Source organism: Moschus berezovskii, chromosome 5 (genome assembly GCF_049115385.1).
Source record: "Moschus berezovskii isolate FMDL1 chromosome 5, NW_MosBer_1.0, whole genome shotgun sequence".
NCBI classification, from domain to species: Eukaryota; Metazoa; Chordata; class Mammalia; order Artiodactyla; family Moschidae; genus Moschus; species Moschus berezovskii.
The window spans coordinates 11,714,873-11,738,300 of record NC_142464.1 but is presented as its reverse complement, the minus strand read 5'-3'; the positions used below and the strand labels follow the sequence as shown (position 1 = coordinate 11,738,300).

The following is a 23,428-nucleotide window of genomic DNA, read 5'->3' as shown; positions in this document are numbered from 1 at the left end:
AAGTTCAGTTCTACAGACTTTTAAGCAACAGGTGTTAGAAATAAACCAAAAGCCCCAATGGGTACACTACATGTTACCCTTACAACTCTTTGGATGGAATATTTCTCCCTAAAGAGGAAACTGAGAACCTAGATACATGGCAACTTCACACCTGTGGGATAGAATATGCAAATGTAAGCTTCCTAAGTGGAGGCCTGGAAAGTGTATCCTGATGAACAAGTCTTCATATCATAGAATGGGGCCTATTAAAAGAGATGAGGTTGTTAAGTGTTGCGCAAGACTGAGGGGAAATGATTCCATTGCCTTGCCGGCTCCAAAGGCACACCTTGCCTCCCCTGGTCTTAATATACAGCCTGACTTCTCTTCGTAGTATCTTGTTCAGGCAGTGTTTCTAGGCGACTATCATGATGATAATCGTGTCACTGTTGACTTGTTTCAGTGCTCACTGAGCTGCTGTTTGTGTCAGGCGCTCTTTTGAGTACTGAGGATAGAGTGTGAAGATAATGTACAAAGCCTCAGTCCTCTCATACTTTTTCTTGTAATTGGTATACAGTACCCAATCATGGTCATTAGGTTTTCACTATGCTTCTTATGGCGTGCCCACAGTATATTTGGAAGGAGGAAGCACTCCATTTCAGTTCAGCCGTTCAATCGTGTCCTACTCTTTGCGACCCCATGGACTGCAGCACCCCAGGCTTTCCTGTCCATCACCAACACCTGGGTCTTGCTCAAAGTCATGTCCATCGAGTTGGTGATGCCATTCAGCATCTCATCTGGCTATGGCTTCTGGGAGTGTGGGAGTGTGCAGCAGGGCCTTTGCCTTGTGTACCAAACTACATGCACTTGGAGTGTGTCTCTTCTCTCTCCTGGACCCTGTGCTGTAGAATCGATCGGTGAGACTGAGTTTGGTTAAGCCAGGACATGACTCATGCAGAATATGCCATGGGTATTTGCTCCTGGACCTCTGTTTATAGACAGTTTAATGGAAAACTCAATGTGGTTCTGACTCTATATTCATTTCTGATTTAGACCAACTCTGTGTTTGCTTTGACATATGGTATTATCAAGGCCAAAGCTGCAAAGTCTGATGCCCCACCAAGATCAATCAACTTTAGGAAGAGAAAACTTTGGGATTGTCGAAGATTTGTACCCATAAGTAGGCACCCTCTTACTAGTGTGTGCTTATAGCATGGAAAGAGGTAAGAGCCTAGGTATACTTGCTCACAAATCAAATTGGTTCCAAGTGTGCACCTTATAGTGGGTAGCACACTACTTGCTATTTGGAGACCTAGTGTGTATTATTATGGTGCAAGTGTAGTAGGGGGCAACCCTAAGTCATTTCTGCACTGTATCTATTATCGTACAATCGAACATTAACAGGGGACAAGGAAACACCATATGTTATTTAGTTTCTAAGATAATTTTAGTAACCTGTCTGTAGTTATCACTACATTAATATATTTTGGTTCATAGCTGCTAACAAGTACCAAGATGGATTGATTAACTTTCTATTCTGTTCTATTATCCCCCTGGTAGAAATTTAACTACACACTTGTGATTTAGCTCTATCATTTCAAACTCAGTCTATTTTTTTGTATAAATCTATTGAATTTTTCAAACTTCCAAACTGATTTTGACTGTTGCACTCACTTTAAAAATAAGATTTATAAGCTGAGGCATGTAGTAAAACTGGTTACCATGTAACTGTAACCTTGGGTGGTGGGTTAAACATACAAATATTAACAAAGGGTGTTAAAGATGTAAGGGAGATAAAAGGAGGAACAAATGGTGGAGTCATCCCTACACTGATTTTAAAGTAAAAGGCATTGATAAACAGGGGGAGGATGATGACGTGATCAGAGACATTGGTGGCCTCACTAAGCATTTTTGAGTCATTGTAAGACAGAGAATGAGATGGCTGGATGGCATCACCGACTCTGTGGACATGAGTTTGAGTGAACTCCGGGAGTTGGTGATGGACAGGGAGACCTGGCGTGCTGTGATTCATGGGGTCGCGGAGAGTCGGACACGACTGAGCGACTGAACTCAACTGAACTGAACTGAAGACACATGGGCTTTCCAGGTGACGCTAGTGGTAAAGGATCTGTCTGCCAATGCCGGAGATGCAGGAGATGCAGGTTCGATCCCTGAATCAGGAAGATCCCCTGGAGAAGGGCATGGCAACCCACTCTAGTATTCCTGCCTGGAGGATCCCATGGACAGAGGACTCTGCTGGGCTTCAGTCCGTGGGATCACAGAGAATCTGATGCAACTAGGCGACTCACACACAGACACACACACACACACACACACGAGTTTACCATAGTAAGTAAACATCTGTCTTGCATCCATGCTAAGTTGTTTCAGCCATGTCCGACTCTGTGCCACTCCATGGATTATAGCCAGAGAGACTACTCTGACCATGGGATTCTCCAGGCAAGAATACTGGAGTCGGTATGCCAGTCCCTCTTCCAGGGGATCCTTCCAACCCAGGGATCAAACCCAGGTTTCCTACATTACAGACAGATTCTTTACTGTCTGAGCCGCCTGGGAAGTTACTTCTGTTAACTGTTTCCAAAACCTCAATATGAATTTTATTTTTGAAATGTTGCCTTCATTAGGAAGGTGATGAGGAAGTCATCAAAAGCAGGAAGCTTGTATTGGTAAACACTCAATGTGTAAGTGGGTATTTTGAAATTTATTATTATTCTTTTGCACGGAGTGTTCTGGAGTCAAGATGTGCAATGATAAAGGAAAATATCTAATGTATGGAGCTTATAATATTTGAGGTACCTTCCTTCAATTTTGTCTTTGTGAAGTGTTTTTCACTTTTTCAGATCCTTCCTCTCTAATGCCTATTATGTTTCTTGGGCATTCATAATGAAGGACCAGTCATATAGCTTCAGATTTACTCTGTGCGTGGATAATGCCCAAACTTTCCTTACCTTTAAGACGGATGCTACCACGAGAACGGATTCATCATCCAAGTTCACTTTGTCCCCAGAGTTTAGTTTCTCCTTTAGGGCTCTGCATGATTTTATACTGGCTGATTTTGCGAAGATGGCTTCTGTGAATGGCCCTTTTTGATTGATAAAGGAAAGAATATCCTATACGGAAGAAAAGAAAGGAAAACTATGGGACGTTTGATATCTACAAGCCCAGAGCACAAGCTTGCTCCTGTTTTGACAGAGCTGTGGTATATGAGGCTACAGTGCTAGAACTGGACTGAAGTCAATTTGAAATTTTTTCTTCAGTGTCTCTAAATATATTATCTACCCAACAATCGATTTTGCATTCATACACTGAAACATTTTAAATACTTGTGTTAAAACGCCCCTCCAGGTCCTCCCCACCATTCTAGGCAAAACAAAGAACTCTCTCACTCGAAGAAAAAAATGGGCATTAGGTTGATTATGCTCAGCTCCCAGCCTGTCCCAGCCTCTGGTCAATCTCCAGAATTCCTTGCCCCAGCCGTTTTAAGAGATAACTACTCTGAACAACCTTGCAAAAGAATAGTCCCCCTTAAGACAGTAGCTTTCCACATACATGCCTTTATATACTTACTGTTTTCTTGGGCAAGGGCAGCAGCTCACTGATCTGACTACTGCCCCTTCTCGCCTTATTAAAGGTGATCTGTTCCTGTACAGTGCTGGTCTCATTCTTTGTCTCAACCTCGCCTGCTCTAACTACCTTACCTTCAGTTCAGTTCAGTCGCTCAGTCGTGCCCGACTCTCCGCGACCCCATGAATCACAGCACGCCAGGCCTCCCTGTCCATCACCAACTCCCGGAGTACACTCAAACTCATGTCCACAGAGTCGGTGATGCCATCCAGCCATCTCATTCTCCGTCGTCCCCTTCTCCTCCCGCCCCCAACCTTTCCCAGCATCAGAGTCTTTTCCAGTGAGTCAACTCGTCGCATGAGGTGGCCAAAGTATTGCAGTTTCAGCTTTAGCATCAGTCCCTCCGATGAACACCCAGGATCGATCTCCTTTAGAATGGACTGGTTGGATCTCCTTGCAGTCCAAGCGCCTCTCAAGAGTCTTCTCCAACACCACAGTTCAAAAGCATCGATTCTTCAGCGATCAGCTTTCTTCACAGTCCAGCTCTCATATCCATACGTGACCACGGGAAAAACCATTGCCTTGACTAGACGGACCTTGGTTGGCAAAGTAATGTCTCTGCTTTTTAATATACTATCAAGGTTGGTCATAACTTTCCTTCCAAGGAGCAAGCGTCTTTTAATGTCATGGCTGCAATCAGCATCTGCAGTGATTTTGGAGCCCCAAAAAATAAAGTCTGACACTGTTTCCACTGTTTTTCCATCTATTTCCCATGAAGTGATAGGACCAGATGCCATGATCTTTGTTTTCTGAATGTTGAGCTTCAAGCCAACCTTTTCACTCTCCTCTTTCACTTTCATCAAGAGGCTTTTGAGTTCCTCTTCACTTTCTGCCATAAGGGTACCTTACCTTACAGAGTCCATTTTAACTGGTCTGAGCTGAAACAAATGAGTCTTTGCTGATATCAGTGGAATGGATGAGAGTATCTTTTTATCTTGTATTTGCCTTTTGACTCTGCAGTACCTAAATCAGATGTTATTCTTTGAAGTAATATTATGAAACTTACCGGACAAAGCCAGACTTCTTCATTAGGGTGTAGATTTGGAAGAGAACACTTGATTTCTCACAACTCAGCTCCTCAGGAAGGTTCAGTTCAGTTCAGTCGCTCAGTCATGACCAACTCTTTGCGACCCCATGAATCACAGCACACCAGGCCTCCCTGTCCATCACCAGCTCCCGGATTTCACACAAACTCAAGTCCATCGAGATGGCCATCCAGCCATCTCATTCTCTGTCGTCCATTCTCCTCCCACCCCCAATCCTCCTGCCCCCAATCCTGTAATCAGGAAGGTTACAGAAAACCAAAATAAGACCTACCAGAATTGGGGTGGGCAGAGTGTCATTATCACATAAGTCCTCAAAAGGAGCTCCAAAGAGCTGTTTTGGCTTTGTGGCTGGTAGAGTTGGGTGTTGGTTGTTTTTGGGAGTCCTGGAGGTGCACCAAAAGGGCCACTTTTTGACAGAACTCTTACTAACTGTCTTCTTCTCTGGATCTAATGTAGAAGAGAGATTTTCACTAGTAGTATTTTAGATTATTTAGCCTAATTTCCACCACTTACATTCAGCAGCATGTTCATTGCAGAGGCTGAAAGAGAGAAACTGAACCATTTGTTACATAGACTTCCCCGCATTCTGAAACGGGCTAATTGCATCCTTGTGGTGTTAACGACTTCTTCTTCCCCGTGTTCTGCAAACCAGCAGTTAAACCTAGAGGCGTGATCAGACTCAGGGTTGATTCTCCCTGTGACAGTATTCCCCAGACAGTGCTACCTCTTCCCTTTGCCCTGTGTCATGAGGCACTTAACCTGTAGTTATACAGGTCTCCTAATGTTAAGTATTATCAGTGGATTCCGGTATCAGATCTCATTTTAAAAGCAAAAAATATTCAGTATTCAAATCAAGCAGCATTTGCTTATCCTTTGCTTTTGTAGAAAGTTTCCTTCCTCTGTTCAGTTACCTCTTTGGCTTTCTGAGTACCCAGTCATGCCCACTTTTCTCCCATCAAAAGAATCGCATTTCATGAGACATCCTGCCTGACCCTGCTTTTCAGTCAGCCTCTGGACCTCTCCTCTGGGAAGCCGCACCCCTCAGTCAGCTCCAAGGATGACTTCCTGCCCTGAGGGTCCTTGGGAAGTAGTCATTAAATGCAGACTATGTGGTAAGATTACAGGTGGCCATTTTTCTGTAACACCTTACTCAGCTAACCCAAAGATGAGTTTTAACTCCCAACAGCCCCTGTCAAAGGAATGCAGATGAAGGGCTTTTCAAAGAAAGGGTGATCGGCAATGAAAAATTGGGTTCAAAGTTTCTCGTGCCCAGCTATGAATGTTTTCCTGATAGTTGCTCAATAAAGCTGCTGAATATTTCCTTAAATAACCTGCTTAAATAACCAGCTAAAGAAGTCAATAGAGGAGCCAAGTTGTAGAAAAATAAACAGAAGAATTTAACCAAGTATTTTAAAATGCCCATCCACTTGGCTTTTCTGAGACATAGTGAGTGCATCACCATGTCCATTCAGGTGGGTGAACCACTTGTGCTGGGTGAGAGAACCAGAAGGCTCCTATTCTGCCTTTTAATTGGATAATTTACCTAAAACTCTTTGAGTTTCAATTTGATCAAGTGTAACATGAATGATGCTACTTACACCTCACAGAACTACATAACATAATGTACTACTCAGCACAAGACATGGCACATAGCAGCCTTAATAAAGGTAACTTCCCTCCTTCAAAGGGCCTAAGGCACCCTAGACATCAGTCAATTCCCCCCAAGCAGGCCCCACCCCCATTCTCCATTTGATTTTGCAGCCTCCAGAATGTGTGCATTCCTGAAGGAATGCCATCATTTTGCCTTAGGCTCTTCCTGCCCTGACATTCATACAGGCATCATTTTAAAAGGAGATAATGAAGAAAGCAAATGCATTCTTAAATTCAGAAAGAGATTCTCCTAATTAATATGTACAAATGTTAAAAAGATACATGTTTATATGGGTTGAGTTGCTTTATGCACCCTGGTTTCCCTACTCTTAACCTGATTATTTCTAAACTACCCGAACGTATTCATGTATTCCAAATGTATTCATATATTGTTTAATAAGAATACTCTTAGGAAAAAAGCTCTATCAGTTGCCACAAAGCTATACGTTCAGCTACTCTATAAGCATAGATGGAAAGGAAAATAGACAATAAGCCCTATATTATTTTCAGGCCTAGATGGACTTTTCACAATGTACATTGGTTGGTGTTACAGTACTTGTTGGCTCTGTGCCCAATAAAAATACATACTGTAGCCACGAAAAGTATGGTGCTCAGTTGTTCAGTCGTGTCCAACTCTTGCGACCCCCACAAAGTATAGCACGTCAGGCTCCTGTCCATGGGATTTCCCGGATGATAAAACTGGAGTGGGTTGCCAAGGTCTGTTAAACAGGTTAACTTTATAACCTGATCTTTGTTTAACAGTCCTGGTAAGATTTAGTTTAGTGTTCCTCATGTTCACATTAGGGTTTGAATGTTAAAAAGTGAAATTTTGAAACTTTGTGGGTATAGAATAGCAATTATAAGAATAAAATTACTTTAAGTAGAAATTCTATTCTGGCCTCAATACTTTCTAAGTTAGCAAGACAATTTATTCAGAGAAAGAAATGTCAATGGGACAATATTGGAATGGTAGCAGGGATAATTGCAAGAGGAAAGATTAAAAGCAAACAAACATAAACATTCAGTCCAGTTCCATTTGCAACCTGGGTCTGAAGCAGACTTGAAAGTGAGCTTGATGTGGAGATAGAATCGAGAGTTCATTCTCAGGGGCGATCCTAAGATGGTGGAGCAATAGGACGGGGAGACCACTTTCTCCCCCACAAATTCATTGAAAGAATATTTGGACGCTGAGCAAATTCCACAAAACAACTTCTGAATGGTGGCTGAGGACATTAGGCACCGAGAAAGGCAGGCCCTTCTCTTCAAAAGGAGGTAAGACAAAATATGAAAGAGAAAAAGAGAGACAAAAGAGGTAGGGATGGACGTTGTCCCGGGAATGAGTCTTAAAAGAGGTGAAGTTTGCAAACACCAGGCAACACTCTCACTGGCAGGTCAGTGGGGAGTTTTGGAATCTCAGAGGGCAACATGACTAGGAGGAAAAATAAATAAAACCCACAGATGAGGTGCCTAATGGCAACTCCAGGCAGAGAAGTAGCCCAGACACTCACATCTGGCACCATATGGAGGCTGAAACAACATGCTTCTGAATAACCTACAAATCACAGAAGAAATCAAAAGATGCAGAGAAATGAGTGAGAATGAAAACACAACAACTGATAATATATGGGACAGTGTAAAAGCAGTGCTAAGGGGAAGGTTCATAGCAATACAGGCTTCCCTCAAGAAACGAGGAAAAAGTCAACTAAATAACCTAACTAACCCTAAAGCAACTAGAAAAGGAAGAAATGAAAAACTCTAGGGTTAGTAGAAGGAAAGAAATCTTAAAAATTAGGGCATAAATAAGTGCAAAAGAAACAAAAGCGACCATAGGAAAAAAATCAACGGAGCAAAAAGCTGGTTCTTTGAGAAGTTAAATAAAATTGACAAATCATTAGCCAGAGTCATCAAGAAGCAAAGGGAGAAGAATCAAATCAACAAAATTAGAAGTGAAAACGGAGAAATCGCAACAGACAACACAGAAATACAAAGGATCATATGAGACTACTCTCAGCAATTTTATGCCAGTAAAATGGACAACTTGGAAGATATGGACAAATTCTTAGAAAAGTATAACTTTCCAAAACTGAACCAAGAAGAAATAGAAGATCTTAACAGACCTTTCACAAGCATGGAAATCGAAACTGTAATCAGAAATGTTCCAGCAAACAAAAGCCCAGGACAGGATGGCTTCAAGGCTGAATTCCACCAAAAATTTAGAGAAGAGCTCACACCTATCCTATACAAACTCTTCAACAAAATTGCAGAGGAAGATAAACTTCCAAAATCATTCTATGAGGCCACCGTCACCCTAATACCAAAACCTGACAAGGATGTCACAAAAAAAGAAAACTACTGGCCAATATCACGAATGAACATAGATGCAAATTCCTTAACAAAATTTTAGCAAACAGAATCCATACATCATGACCAAGTGGGATTTATCCCAGGGATGCAAGGATTCTTCAATATCTGCATATCAATCAATGTAGTACCCCACATTAACAAATTGAAAGATAAAAACCATATGATTATCTCAATAGATGCAGAGAAAGCCTTTGACAAAATTAAACATCCATTTATGAAAGAAACCCTCCAGAAAGCAGGTATAGAAGGAACATACCTCAACATAATAAAACCTATATATGACAAACCCAAAGCAAACATTATCCTCAGTGGTGAAAAATTGAAAGCATTTCCCCTAAAGTCAGGAACAAGATGAAGGTGCCTACTCTCACCACTACTATGCAACATAGTTTTGGAACTTTTGGCCACATCAATCAGAGCAGAAAAAGAAAGAAAAGGAATCCAGATTGGAAAAGAAGCAGTAAAACTCTCACTGTTTGCAGAATACACGATCCTCTATATAGAAAACACTAAAGACTCCACGAGAAAATTACTAGAGCTAATCAATGAATATGGTAAAGTTATAGGATATAAAATTAACACACAGAAATCCCTTGGATTCCTATACACTAACAATGGGAAAACAGAAAGAGAAATTAAGCAAACAATTCCATTCACCATTGCAACGAAAAGAAATACTTAGGAATATAAAACAAAAGACCTATACATAGAAATGTATAAAACACCGATGAAAGAAATCAAAGAGGACACAAATAGATGGAGAAATATAGCATGTTCATGGATTGGAAGAATCAATATAGTGAAAATGAGTATATTATCCAGAGCAATCTACAGATTAAATGTAATCCCTATCAAGATACCAACGGTATTTTACAGAGAATTAGAACAAATAATTTCACAGTTTGTATGGAAATACAAAAATCCTTTAATAGCCAAACGAAGACTGGAACTGGAGGAATCAACCTGCCTGACTTCAGGCCCTATTGCAAAGCCACAGTCATCAAGACAGTGTGGTATTGGCACAAAGACAGAAATATAGATCAATAGGACAAAATAGAAAGCCCAGAGAAAAATCCACACACCTATGGACACCTTATCTTTGACAAAGGAGGCAAGAATTTACAATGGCGAAAGACAATCTCTTTAACAAGTGGTGCTGGGAAAATTGGTCAACCACTTGTAAAAGAATGAAACTAGAATACTTTCTAACACCGTACACAAAAATAAACTCGAAATGGACTAAAGATCTAAATGTAAGACCAGAAACTATAAAACTCCTAGAGGAAAACATAAGCAAAACACTCTCCGACATAAATCACAGCAGGATCCTCTATGAGCCACCTCCCAGAGAAATGGAAATAAAAGCAAAAATAAACAAATGGGACATAATTAAACTTAAAAGCTTTTGCACAACGAAGGAAACTATAAGCAAGGTGAAAAGACAGCCTTCAGAATGGGAGAAAATAATAGCAAACGAAGCAGCTGACAAAGAATTAATCTCAAAAATTTACAAGCAACTCCTTCAGCTCAATTCCAGAAAAATAAACCACCCAATCCAAAAATGGGCCCAAGAATTAAACAGACATTTCTCCAAAGAAGACATACAGATGGCTAACAAACACGTGAAAAGATGCTCAACATCACTCATTATCAGAGAAATGCAAATCAAAACCACAGTGAGGTACCATCTCACGCTGGTCAGAATGGCTGCTTTCACAGTGTCTACAAACAATAAATGCTGGAGCGGGTGTGGAGAAAAGGGAACCCTATTACACTGTTGGTGGGAATGCAAGCTAACAGAGCCACTATGGAGAACAGTGTGGCGATTCCTTAAAAAACTGGAAATAGAACTGCTGGGTATACACACTGAGGAAACCATAATTGAAAGAGACACATGTACTCCAATGTTCACTGCAGCACTGTTTACAATAGCCAGGACCAGGAAGCAAGCTAGATGTCCATCTGCAGACGAATGGATAAGAAAGCTGTGGTACATATACACAGTGGAATATTACTCAACCATCAGAAGGATACATTTGAATCAGTTCTAATGAGGTGGATGAAACTGGAACCTATTATACAGAGTGAAGTAAGCCAGAAAGAAGAACACCAATACAGTATACTAACGCATATATATGGAATTTAGAAAGATGGTAACAATAACCCTATATGTGAGACTGCAAAAGAGACACAGATGTATAGAACAGTCTTTTGGACTCTGTGGGAGAAGGAGAGGGTGGGATGATTTGAGGGAATAGCATTGAAACCTGAATATTATCATATGTGAAACAGATCACCAGTCCAGATTCGACGCATGAGGCAGGGTGCTCAGGGCTGTTGCACTATGATGGATGACCCGAGGGTTGGGATGGGGAGGGATGTGGGAGGGGGTTTCAGGATGGGGTACACGTGTACACCCAGGCTGATTCATATCAATGTATGGCAAAATCACAACAATATTGCAATTAGCCTCCAATTAAAATAAATTTTAGAAAAAGAAAAAAAAAACATTGTCATGAGAAATATCAATAACCTCAGGTATGCAGATGACACCACCCGTATGGCAGAAAGCGAAGAACTAAAGAGTCCCTTGATGAATGTGAAAGAGGAGAGTGAAAAAGCTGACATAAACTCAACATTCTGAAAGCTAAGATCATGGCATCTAGTCCCGTGACTTCATGGCAAATAGATGAGGAAACAGTGGAAAGAGTGACAGACTTGATGTTTCTGGGTGCCCAAATCACTGCAGACGGTGACTGCAGCCATGGAATTAAAAGATGCTTGCTCCTTGGAAGAAAAGTTTTGACCAACCCAGATAGCATATTAAAAAGCAGAGACATTACGTTGCTGACAAAGGTCCATGTAGTCAAAGATACGCTTTTTCCAGCAGTCATGTATGGATGTGAGTGTTGGACTATAAAGAAAGCTGCTGCTGCTGTAAGTCACGTCAGTCGTGTCCGACTCTGTACGACCCCATAGACAGCAGCCCACCAGGCTCCCATCCCTGGGATTCTCCAGGCAAGAATACTGGAATGGGTTGCCATTTCCTTCTCCAGTGCATGAAAGTGAAAAGTGAAAGTGAAGTCGCTCAGTTGTGTCCGGCCCTTTGTGACCCCATGATCTGTAGCCTACCAGGCTCCTCCGTCCATAGGGTTTCCCAGGCAAGAGTACTGGAATGCGTTGCCATTTCCTTCTCCAATAAAGAAAGCTGAGCACCGAAGAATCGATGCTTTTGAACTGTGCTGTTGGAGAAGACTCCTAACAGTCCCTTGGAGAGCAAGGAGAAGCAACCTGTCCATTCTAAAGGAAATCATTACTGAATGTTCATTGGAAGGACTATTGCTGAAGATGCAACATCAATACTTTGGCCAGGTTATGCAAAGAACTGTCTCATTTGAAAAGACCCTGATCCTGGCAAAGATTGAAGGCGGGATGAGAAGGGACGACAGAGGATGAGATGATTGGATGGCATTACCAACTCGGTGGACATAGGTTTGAGTCAACTCTGGCCGTTGGTCATGGACAGGGAGGCCTGGTGTGTTGCAGTCCACGGGGTCGCAAAGAGTCAGACACGACTGAGATGAACTGAACTGAACAATGTTGTTTAGCTTTTATTGCTATTTTTGTCTTCTGTGAAAGTTTCCTTTTTTAATGCTTTATTTTATATTGGAGTATAATTGGTTAGTAATGTTGTGTTAGCTTCTGGTGTACAGAAAAATGGTTCAGTTATACATACATCTATTTTTTTCAAATTCTTTTCCCATTTAGGTTCTTACAGAGTATTCAGCATTGTTCCCTGTGGTATAGAGTATGTCCTTGTTGGTTATCCATTTTAAATAGAGCAGTCTGTACATGTCAATCCCAAACATACCTAGTTGAGATATGTCTTTTATCATAGGTCACTTTAAATCAGCATGGGAAGTAATCAGAATGAACATTTTACTAATAATATCATTAATTCGTAAAATATTCATTAAGCACAATACCAGACATTCCAACACAAGTGTCTTAAGATTTCTCTTCTCTTGAAAATCAAAATCATAGGAAAATATTGAATAAAATAGTCTTCCCCCAAAGAGAACTAGCACATTCAGTTTACTAACAGGATAAACGAGAATGTTGATAACTGAATTATATTGCAAGACTCCAAGTTAAACTAGTTAAAGGCGAATATTAGATTTTCTATAAATAGATGTTTGATCAAGGTGCTTGCTAATTTATCTTCTCTGCTTATAAACTGTATGCAAGAGCATTTGGACTTTCATAATTACAAAATATACTGAGCCAAAATTAATTTTGCGAGCAAATAGCAAATGGTTTAGTTACTATTCTTTTTGAAATATATTTTCTTCAATAAATATACCAACATAAAAACAACAAGAGTTCAAGTCTAACCAGAATGCCCAAGGCCACTTCCGCCTAAGCACAGAATAGGTTCTGGGTCTTATCTAAGCCACACAGTCATCTAAGCACCTCCTGTGAGGGGCCCAAGATACTGGACAAAACCTTGGGATGGGGAATGTGTGTTTCCAGGCCATAAGAAGCTCATGTTCTAATAAGATACGTAGATGTGTGTGTGTGTGTGTGTGTGTGTGTGTGTCTTTAAGTTGTTCAGTCGTGCCCAACTCTTTGTGATCCCACGGACTGTAGGCTGCCAGGCTCCTCTGTCAGTGGGATTCTCCAGGCAAGAATATTGGTGTGGCTGATAGCCATTCCCTTTGCCATGGGATCTTCCTGACCCAGGGATCGAACTCAGGTCTCCTGTGTTGCAGGCAGATGCTTTACCATCTAGGCCACCAGCAGCTCACACAAATGTGTGAATCCGTAATTATATGTAGGAAGTGCTATGCTGTCTGCCTAGAGAAATTAGAAAAAAAAGTCTTCCTATAAGTGAATTGGGTCTTGATTTCGGACCTTTGGGGCTTCTCTGGGCTTGATTCTGGGTGGAATTGGTGCCTGCCTATACTGCCTTCCAGCCCCACATGGAGAACTGGCTGCACGTCAAGAGTTTGTTTTCAGGAGTAGAAACAAGAGCCAAGAGAAGCCACTTGCAGGAAGGGAAGGGTCTCACCTTTCCCCTGCTGATTCCTGGCCTCCTTCCTGGCTGAGTGCTTGGGTTTCAGGATTAACTGGTCTTGAATCTCTTGGGGCCCCTCCAGGAAGGCCTCCTGGAGGGCAGAAGCAGAAGTGCAGTCCTCAAGTCCCTGCTGCAGCAGCCCAGTAGCTGGAACCGCACTCATTTTAATTCCATAGGGATGTTCGTGACCTATATGGAGAAAATCTAAATATAAATTCAGACCGATGGTGATGGGTGTGATCAAACCCACCTTACCATTAGAGAGTGTGCCACACTGGTGTGACTGCTGGGTAGAGAAGGCTGTGACTCCCGAGTAAGCACAATGTGCAGTCTCAAGGGGACACACTACAAAAAGCAGGTGCCGAAGCAAAAGAGTTCAAAACATAACAAGAAAAGTGTTTTTTAGACACCTTGCTTGGCTTGGAAGGTATATATTCATCAGTGAATTGCACAATATTGACTTTCATCGTGTTTCCATCTGAGAATATCTGTGGCCTTCTAGTTTCTGCCTTGACACGCTACACCTGTACATCTTAGGCAAAGTGCTAGCCTTAAGATTCCTCCTTTGAAACACTGACCCTCACACATAGACTCATAAGGATCAAAGTAAATATATGAATAAGCATTGGTGCTTAATATTTTTAAAATAATCGGACTGTGTATGTTAAGAATGGCTCTGATCAGTGTTCTACCCCACATGTCAGTTTAACATATTTTCCATTTCCTTTTGTCGGTGTAGTAGGCAGAGTGCAGTGGGGTGGTCTGCCTTAATGTTTCCCTCCCACTGCTGCTTCCCTCTGAGGGGTTTCCTACAAGGCAGTGATCAGAGACAAGCCTGCATGTCTGAGAAAACCCAGAAGTAAAGTGCAAAACTGTTTACAGAGTGGAAAACCACACCAGAAATCATCGGGAGTTGCCTGCCAAGTGATTTGTTTTGCTCTTTCATGCTATAAATTGCTTCCTCTCCATAGAATTCTCTAAGACCCTGTGCTGTCCTGTGGATTCCATCTTTAAAGAAGTGCATGAAAGCTCCTTTTCTTTTGTTTCTGATGTATTAAATGCAACTGGAGGAGTTCTTGCTTTTGCTTTACATCTGGCATAAACGCAATGTCAATGCTCTATTCAGAACAAGAATCACAGCGACTTCCAAAAGAAGCTCCTGTGAGAGTAATAAAATACAGCCAAGTCACCAGGATAACCAGGAGCTAATCCATACTTGTGAGCTGAGAACATGTTAAGAAATGCATTCAGAATGACTGCTGAGGCAGCATCATGAAAGACAGCCTCTTAGGAGTCCTTAGAGCCAGCCATGGTGTTTGAAGCTATTCTAAGCTTAAAAGTTGTCATCTGCATGGTTTTGTTTAAATTAATGCATTTTATTAGACTAAATATGTTTAAATGTTCAGTTTTTTTCACTTTACTGCTGACTGACTTTTATAAGGATGTGAACAAGACAAGAAAACACGTGAAACGGGTGAGGTGATTTTGTCCTCAGCTTTATATTGGTGACTCCATGTATTCTAAGACTGGGAATATACATATCACAGAAAAAACTTAGTTGTTTAGATTCTCCAGACCACATGAAAATGTTGCTCAGATCACTTGAAAGAGTAATAGACTCACAGAATTGCTGAACGGATGAAAAATGTTAAAAAAGGATTATGTAAGAGGAAGTGCGCTAAGATTTCTAGCAGAAGCCGTCGTCCCCATGACGATATTGCAAGTTCTACTACAAGTTTTGTCTTCTCCCTTGTTTTAATCCCTTCTTTTTTCACTGACCACCCTGATTTGCTCATCCAAGAATGTGCATTATTATTTCTAGTTAACTTGCTATGGTAACTATTTTAGGAAAGATGTAGTCTATTTATCGAACATTTCAAGAGCAGTGCTAGTGAACTCAGCTTGAGAAACAGCAAAGTACATGCAGGTGGTTTAGTCAGTGAAGAATCTAAGTGTCTGAGTGTGATTACTTCGTTTTCTTTTTATGATGCTGGGAAAAGCTTTGGACACAGAGTAGGTATTAAATCAATGTACTTGAGGTCAGAGGCATGGCTGGATTTTAGACATGTGTACCCCAGTGTTCATCACAGCACTGTTTACAATAGCCAGGACATGGAAGCAACCTAGATGTCCATTGACAGACAAATGGATAAGAAAGCTCTGGTACATATACACAGTGGAATATTACTCAACCATCAGAAGGATACATTTGAATCAGTTCTAATGAGGTCGATGAAACAGGAGCCTATTGTACAGAGTAAGGTAAGCCAGAAAGAAAACCACCGATAGAGTATACTAATGCATATATATGGAATTTAGAAAGATGGAAAAGATAACCCTCTATGCGAGACAGCAAAAGAGACACAGATATATAGAACAGTCTTTTGGCAGTGTGGGAGTAGGCGAAGGTGGGATTATTTGAGGGAATAGCATTGAGAAATGAATATTATCATATGTGAAAGAGATCACCAGTCCAGGTTCGATGCATGAGGTAGGGTTCGCAGGGCTGGTGCACTGGGATGGATGACCCAGAGGGTTGGGATGGGGAGGGATGTTGGAGGGGGTTTCAGAATGGGGTACAGATGTACACCTATGGCTGATTCATATCAATGTATGGCAAAATCACTACAATATTGTGAAGTAGTTAGCCTCCAATTAAAATAAATAAATTTTAGAAAAAGAAAAAAAAAGATTGCCTGGAGAAATATCAATAACCTCAGGTTGGGGGCGGGAGGAGAAGGGGACGATGGAGAATGAGATGGCTGGATGGCATCACCGACTCTGTGGACATGAGTTTGAGTGTACTCCGGGAGTTGGTGATGGACAGGGAGGCCTGGCGTGCTGTGATTTATGGGGTCGCGGAGAGTCGGACACGACTGAGCGAGTGAACTGACTGACTGACTGACTGATGCAGATGACACCACCCTTATGGCAGAAAGCGAAGAACTAAAGAGTCCCTTGATGAATGTGAAAGTGGAGAGTGAAAAAGTTGGCATAAAATCAACATTCTGAAAGCTAATATCATGGCACCTAGTCCCATTACTTCATGGCAAATAGATGGGGAAACAGTGGAAACAGTGACAGACTTTATGTTTCTGGGTGCCTAAATCATTGCAGATGGTGACTGCAGCCATGGAATTAAAAGATGCTTGCTCCTTGGAAGAAAAGTTTTGACCAACCCAGATAGCATATTAAAAAACAGAGACATTACTTTGCTGACAAAGGTCCATGTAGTCAAAGATACGCTTTTTCCAGTAGTCATGTGGATGTGAGGTTTGGACTATAAAGAAAGCTGAGCACCAAAGAAATGATGCTGTTGAGCTGTCGTGTTGGAGGAGACTCTTGAGAGTCCCTTGGACTGCAAGGAGATCCGACCAGTCCATTCTAAAGGAGATCAGTCATGAATGCTCCTTGGAAGGACTGATGCTACAGCTGAAGCTCCAATACTTTGGCCACCTGATGGGAGGAACTAACTCATTTGAAAAGACCCTGATGCTGGGAAAGACTGAAGGCAAGAGAAAGAGACGAGAGAGGACGAGATTTTGGGATGGCATCACTGATTCGATGGATGTGAGTTTGAGTAAGCTCCGGGAGTTGCTGATGGACAGGGAAGCCCGGCACGCTACAGTCCTCGTCCCCAAGGCCTTGGGGTCACTGTAGTCCTTGGGGTCACAAAGAGTCGGACACGACTGAGCAACTGAACCGAACTGAACCGTGGTGTCTCCTAAAGCTGTACTAGTAGTTTCTTGAAATCAGAACAGTCTTATCCTTTCTTTGATCTCACAAGTGGGAAAATTCCCATGTCTTGGAGCGGATGGAAGTTACTGCCTTTAGAATGTGCTTTGGGCTCTAGGATCCCCCATTGACCCTGGCAGCCTTTCTGTCTTTTGCATCAAAGCCCGTTACATTATTCACGTACCTGCAACCTTCTCATTCTTATCAGTGATATCACTGTTACCACAACTCACTGAGTTCTCTCCAAAGAGAGAAGTGATATCTTCTCCAAATATCTTGAGACAGTTTTCAATGAGAAACTGTATGAAAGAAATCTGTAACACAAAGGGGCAAAAAATCAGGTATTACTGTACATATGGCATAATAGTAAATCACATTTCATACATGGATCTTGGCCCTAACAAAAAATACAAAAGAAATCTGAGAAAAATTCAGACTTGATTAAAAATATATGTATATATATATATATATATATATATATATTATATATACATCAGCATTTTCTAAGAAATGACTGATACTTTCAAGAGGACTTTGGGCACAAATTTTAAAATTCTTTTAGTCGGTGGGCTAAAGTTATATAATGTGACCTAGTTTAATAGCTAAAATTCTGTAATGATGGTTACATGCTTAAAACTAGGATGATTTTTAAGTAGCCACAAAGGATGTTTGGTACAAAAATGTATATTCTCTTGTTAAGTTTTATTTATTTTTATTGAAATTTTTTCTAGTTTTATTGAGATGGAATTTATATAGAGCATCTCATTAAAATTTATAAAGTATCGAATACAACACAAATTGCGAAATTCACTTCAGTGAAGAAATATCTGAAACTTGGGTGGCAGAGGTTTCAGTGTGGGGCGGGGCGGTTTCTGAAGGAAGAAAGCACCTGGAGAGAAAACATGTCTGTCTGTCTGACTTCATCGCCTTGCCTCACACTTGCTGTCCGGGGGAGCTTGGAGAAGAGCTCTGATCTTAGCATGTTGTGGCTCTGTGAGGATGTTCTGAAATGTTTTACTAGCCTCCTCATCCTCTAGCGGAGACACAGTAGAAGCCAAGTACTTTCCTGAGAGCCACAACTGGCAGAGTGTGGCCAGTATGTGTGGAGCCTTGGGTGCTCGTATTGCCCAGGCCGCCTAAGATGTGCTGACAGTGACCAGATGTCCTGGGTGTTGTCATCATTGTGTAATGAGGACATCACAGATTGGAGGCTTGTACACCCCTCAGTGATTCGGCTGGGAGTTGAACCTTGGGTCTCAGATTCCAAAGCCAGGTTCTTTTCTATCATATCCTCCTGCTCTTACCTCTCTATTGTTTAATCTCTTGGATGGCAAAGGAGAAGTGACTCAACTGTTCTCAGTTATAATACACCTTCCCATGCCCAACCAGAGTAGGACCCTGCCACTCCAAGGCAGTGTAATTAAAATGTGCATTTTTAAAAACTGGTTCATTGGAATTAATACCACGGACTTCAGGTTCAAAATGGGGACTCTGCCCCGCAAGGCATAAAAATGAGAGATCTCATTACCTTTTTGGTGAGGTTTTCTAATTCTGAGCTGCCGGAATTAAGCAGGCAAAGAATGCTTGGGGCTATACACACTGACAAATTATAAGCTGTCATCTGATTGGTTGAGGAATGTTGCTCAATGTTGTGTAACATTCCAAAAAGGTATCGCAGAAAAACTACATTGGCTCTTGGCAGCTGGTCTAGAAGCCTAATGACAGAAAAAGCACTTGTAAACAAAGCGAGTCATTTTGCTTAGTAAGTGGAAATGCAGAGAACAAAGTACTTCTTTTTATACCACATACACAGTCCATTCTCACAGTTCTAGGCATGAATGCATACAAAAATGTTTCACTGAATTTAATTCCTGAACCAGATAAGAACTACCCTGGTTAGTTATGTGTTTGTATTTAAGATCATACCACTGGCAGATTGGTTTTATCATCTCTTTTCGGACCAGTGGATTTCATCTCCAACATTTTCATGTATTCAGATGCTGTAAAATGGTCAAGCATCCCATATTAATAGGATTAGGAGAAAAACACGAGTTGCAATGTCACCAATAAGACATGCATCTCTTTTCAAACTGGCTTCCATGGGTATGATCAAGTGAAACCCCTTGATACTGGTCATTGTTTTAGAGGACACAGTTGTAAACTACAAGCTAATATTTTCCTAACAGTATGTTGGTTGTATTTTCTCCGAGTTGAGTGATTATTGCATCATTACCTCTGGGTCGCAGTCATTTTCTCCTCCTCATTCCCTTGATCAATAACATCAAGCCATTTATCATAGAGACTTGCAGAAAATATGCTTCCTTGGATATTTCGAAGAAAATCCTTATATAGATCAAAAAACAGGTATTATTCTTATGATAAATTCAGTGGAGAAATTGCAGAGAAAATATTTCGCTGAAAAATTCAATTCAGTCCACAATTCCTTCACAACTATGCCGACTGCTTCACACAGAGCTTGGCTGTGATTCTCCACAGCCTTGCACATCCAGAAGTACTGGTTGGATTTTCCCCAACTAAAATTAGAAGCATAAAAGTAGAGTCTGGGCTGTATTGAGAATGAAGCTGAAGCTCCTTCTATCACCTGGAACTCACTGTTTGTGTACATGTTAGCACATTAGTACAAACTGGAAAGGTCTGGTGATAACTCATCCTAAATCCTATTAGTTTCTTGAAAAGAAGTGCACATTCCATCGTGTTCGTTTGCTTCAGACACAGTGCTTGCTCTTAATTCAAGAAAGAGAAGTTCTGAAATAAAATTACACCCCTACATATTCTTATACACATATTAAGAGAAAACCTGACATATGTGTGTTCTTTGGGAAAAAGCTAGTATCGTAATAGCCTCAGTCTTTTTCTTTAAAAAAAAAAAAAAAGCATATAAAAGTTCAGTTCTACAGACTTTTAAGCAACAGGTGTTAGAAATAAACCAAAAGCCCCAGTGGGTACACTACATGTTACCCTTACAACTCTTTGGATGGAATATTTCTCCCTAAAGAGGAAACTGAGAACCTAGATACATGGCAACTTCACACCTGTGGGATAGAATATGCAAATGTAAGCTTCCTAAGTGGAGGCCTGGAAAGTGTATCCTGATGAACAAGTCTTCATATCATAGAATGGGGCCTATTAAAAGAGATGAGGTTGTTAAGTGTTGTGCAAGACTGAGGGGAAATGATTCCATTGCCTTGCCGGCTTCAAAGGCACACCTTGCCTCCCCTGGTCTTAATATACAGCCTGACTTCTCTTCGTAGTATCTTGTTCAGGCAGTGTTTCTAGGCGACTATCATGATGATAATCGTGTCACTGTTGACTTGTTTCAGTGCTCACTGAGCTGCTGTTTGTGTCAGGCGCTCTTTTGAGTACTGAGGATAGAGTGTGAAGATAATGTACAAAGCCTCAGTCCTCTCATACTTTTTCTTGTAATTGGTATACAGTACCCAATCCTGGTCATTAGGTTTTCACTATGCTTCTTATGGCGTGCCCGCAGTATATTTGGAAGGAGGAAGCACTCCATTTCAGTTCAGCCGTTCAGTCGTGTCCTACTCTTTGCGACCCCATGGACTGCAGCACCCCAGGCTTTCCTGTCCATCACCAACACCTGGGTCTTGCTCAAAGTCATGTCCATCGAGTTGGTGATGCCATTCAGCATCTCATCTGGCTATGGCTTCTGGGAGTGTGGGAGTGTGCAGCAGGGCCTTTGCCTTGTGTACCAAACTACATGCACTTGGAGTGTGTCTCTTCTCTCTCCTGGACCCTGTGCTGTAGAATCGATCGGTGAGACTGAGTTTGGTTAAGCCAGGACATGACTCATGCAGAATATGCCATGGGTATTTGCTCCTGGACCTCTGTTTATAGACAGTTTAATGGAAAACTCAATGTGGTTCTGACTCTATATTCATTTCTGATTTAGACCAACTCTGTGTTTGCTTTGACATATGGTATTATCAAGGCCAAAGCTGCAAAGTCTGATGCCCCACCAAGATCAATCAACTTTAGGAAGAGAAAACTTTGGGATTGTCGAAGATTTGTACCCATAAGTAGGCACCCTCTTACTGCTGCTGCTGCTGCGTCACTTCAGTCGTGTCCGACTCTGTGTGACCCCATAGACGGAAGCCCACCAGGCTCCCCCATCCCTGGGATTCTCCAGGCAAGAACACTGGAGTGGGTTGCCATTTCCTTCTCCACACCCTCTTACTAGTGTGTGCTTATAGCATGGAAAGAGGTAAGAGCCTAGGTATACTTGCTCACAAATCAAATTGGTTCCAAGTGTGCACCTTATAGTGGGTAGCACACTACTTGCTATTTGGAGACCTAGTGTGTATTATTATGGTGCAAGTGTAGTAGGGGGCAACCCTAAGTCATTTCTGCACTGTATCTATTATCGTACAATCGAACATTAACAGGGGACAAGGAAACACCATATGTTATTTAGTTTCTAAGATAATTTTAGTAACCTGTCTGTAGTTATCACTACATTAATATATTTTGGTTCATAGCTGCTAACAAGTACCAAGATGGATTGATTAACTTTCTATTCTGTTCTATTATCCCCCTGGTAGAAATTTAACTACACACTTGTGATTTAGCTCTATCATTTCAAACTCAGTCTATTTTTTTGTATAAATCTATTGAATTTTTCAAACTTCCAAACTGATTTTGACTGTTGCACTCACTTTAAAAATAAGATTTATAAGCTGAGGCATGTAGTAAAACTGGTTACCATGTAACTGTAACCTTGGGTGGTGGGTTAAACATACAAATATTAACAAAGGGTGTTAAAGATGTAAGGGAGATAAAAGGAGGAACAAATGGTGGAGTCATCCCTACACTGATTTTAAAGTAAAAGGCATTGATAAACAGGGGGAGGATGATGACGTGATCAGAGACATTGGTGGCCTCACTAAGCATTTTTGAGTCATTGTAAGACAGAGAATGAGATGGCTGGATGGCATCACCGACTCTGTGGACATGAGTTTGAGTGAACTCCGGGAGTTGGTGATGGACAGGGAGACCTGGCGTGCTGTGATTCATGGGGTCGCGGAGAGTCGGACACGACTGAGCGACTGAACTCAACTGAACTGAACTGAAGACACATGGGCTTTCCAGGTGACGCTAGTGGTAAAGGATCTGTCTGCCAATGCCGGAGATGCAGGAGATGCAGGTTCGATCCCTGAATCAGGAAGATCCCCTGGAGAAGGGCATGGCAACCCACTCTAGTATTCCTGCCTGGAGGATCCCATGGACAGAGGACTCTGCTGGGCTTCAGTCCGTGGGATCACAGAGAATCTGATGCAACTAGGCGACTCACACACAGACACAAACACACACACACACACGAGTTTACCATAGTAAGTAAACATCTGTCTTGCATCCATGCTAAGTTGTTTCAGCCATGTCCGACTCTGTGCCACTCCATGGATTATAGCCAGAGAGACTACTCTGACCATGGGATTCTCCAGGCAAGAATACTGGAGTCGGTATGCCAGTCCCTCTTCCAGGGGATCCTTCCAACCCAGGGATCAAACCCAGGTTTCCTACATTACAGACAGATTCTTTACTGTCTGAGCCGCCTGGGAAGTTACTTCTGTTAACTGTTTCCAAAACCTCAATATGAATTTTATTTTTGAAATGTTGCCTTCATTAGGAAGGTGATGAGGAAGTCATCAAAAGCAGGAAGCTTGTATTGGTAAACACTCAATGTGTAAGTGGGTATTTTGAAATTTATTATTATTCTTTTGCACGGAGTGTTCTGGAGTCAAGATGTGCAATGATAAAGGAAAATATCTAATGTATGGAGCTTATAATATTTGAGGTACCTTCCTTCAATTTCCTTGGCAACCCACTCCAATATTCTTGCCTGGAGAATCCCATGGATGGAGGAGCCTGGTGGGCTACAGTCCATGGGGTCGCAAAG

The 23,428-nt window shown here is 41.5% G+C and overlaps 1 protein-coding gene across 1 annotated transcript in view; it reads right to left on the bottom strand.

Annotated features, from left to right (window-relative positions):
• Positions 1 to 23,428, bottom strand: part of LOC129562108 (uncharacterized) — a 52,057-nt gene that overhangs the window by 5,172 nt on the left and 23,457 nt on the right. The window contains exons 10-16 of the mRNA XM_088836657.1: positions 19,727 to 19,836; positions 19,022 to 19,208; positions 17,678 to 17,807; positions 14,014 to 14,103; positions 13,753 to 13,947; positions 4,939 to 5,114; positions 2,946 to 3,107 (exon numbers count right to left, since the gene is read on the bottom strand). Of these exons, the coding sequence (XP_088692783.1) occupies positions 2,946 to 3,107; positions 4,939 to 5,114; positions 13,753 to 13,947; positions 14,014 to 14,103; positions 17,678 to 17,807; positions 19,022 to 19,208; positions 19,727 to 19,836 (1,050 nt within the window). The remainder of the gene's footprint in view (positions 1 to 2,945; positions 3,108 to 4,938; positions 5,115 to 13,752; positions 13,948 to 14,013; positions 14,104 to 17,677; positions 17,808 to 19,021; positions 19,209 to 19,726; positions 19,837 to 23,428) is intronic.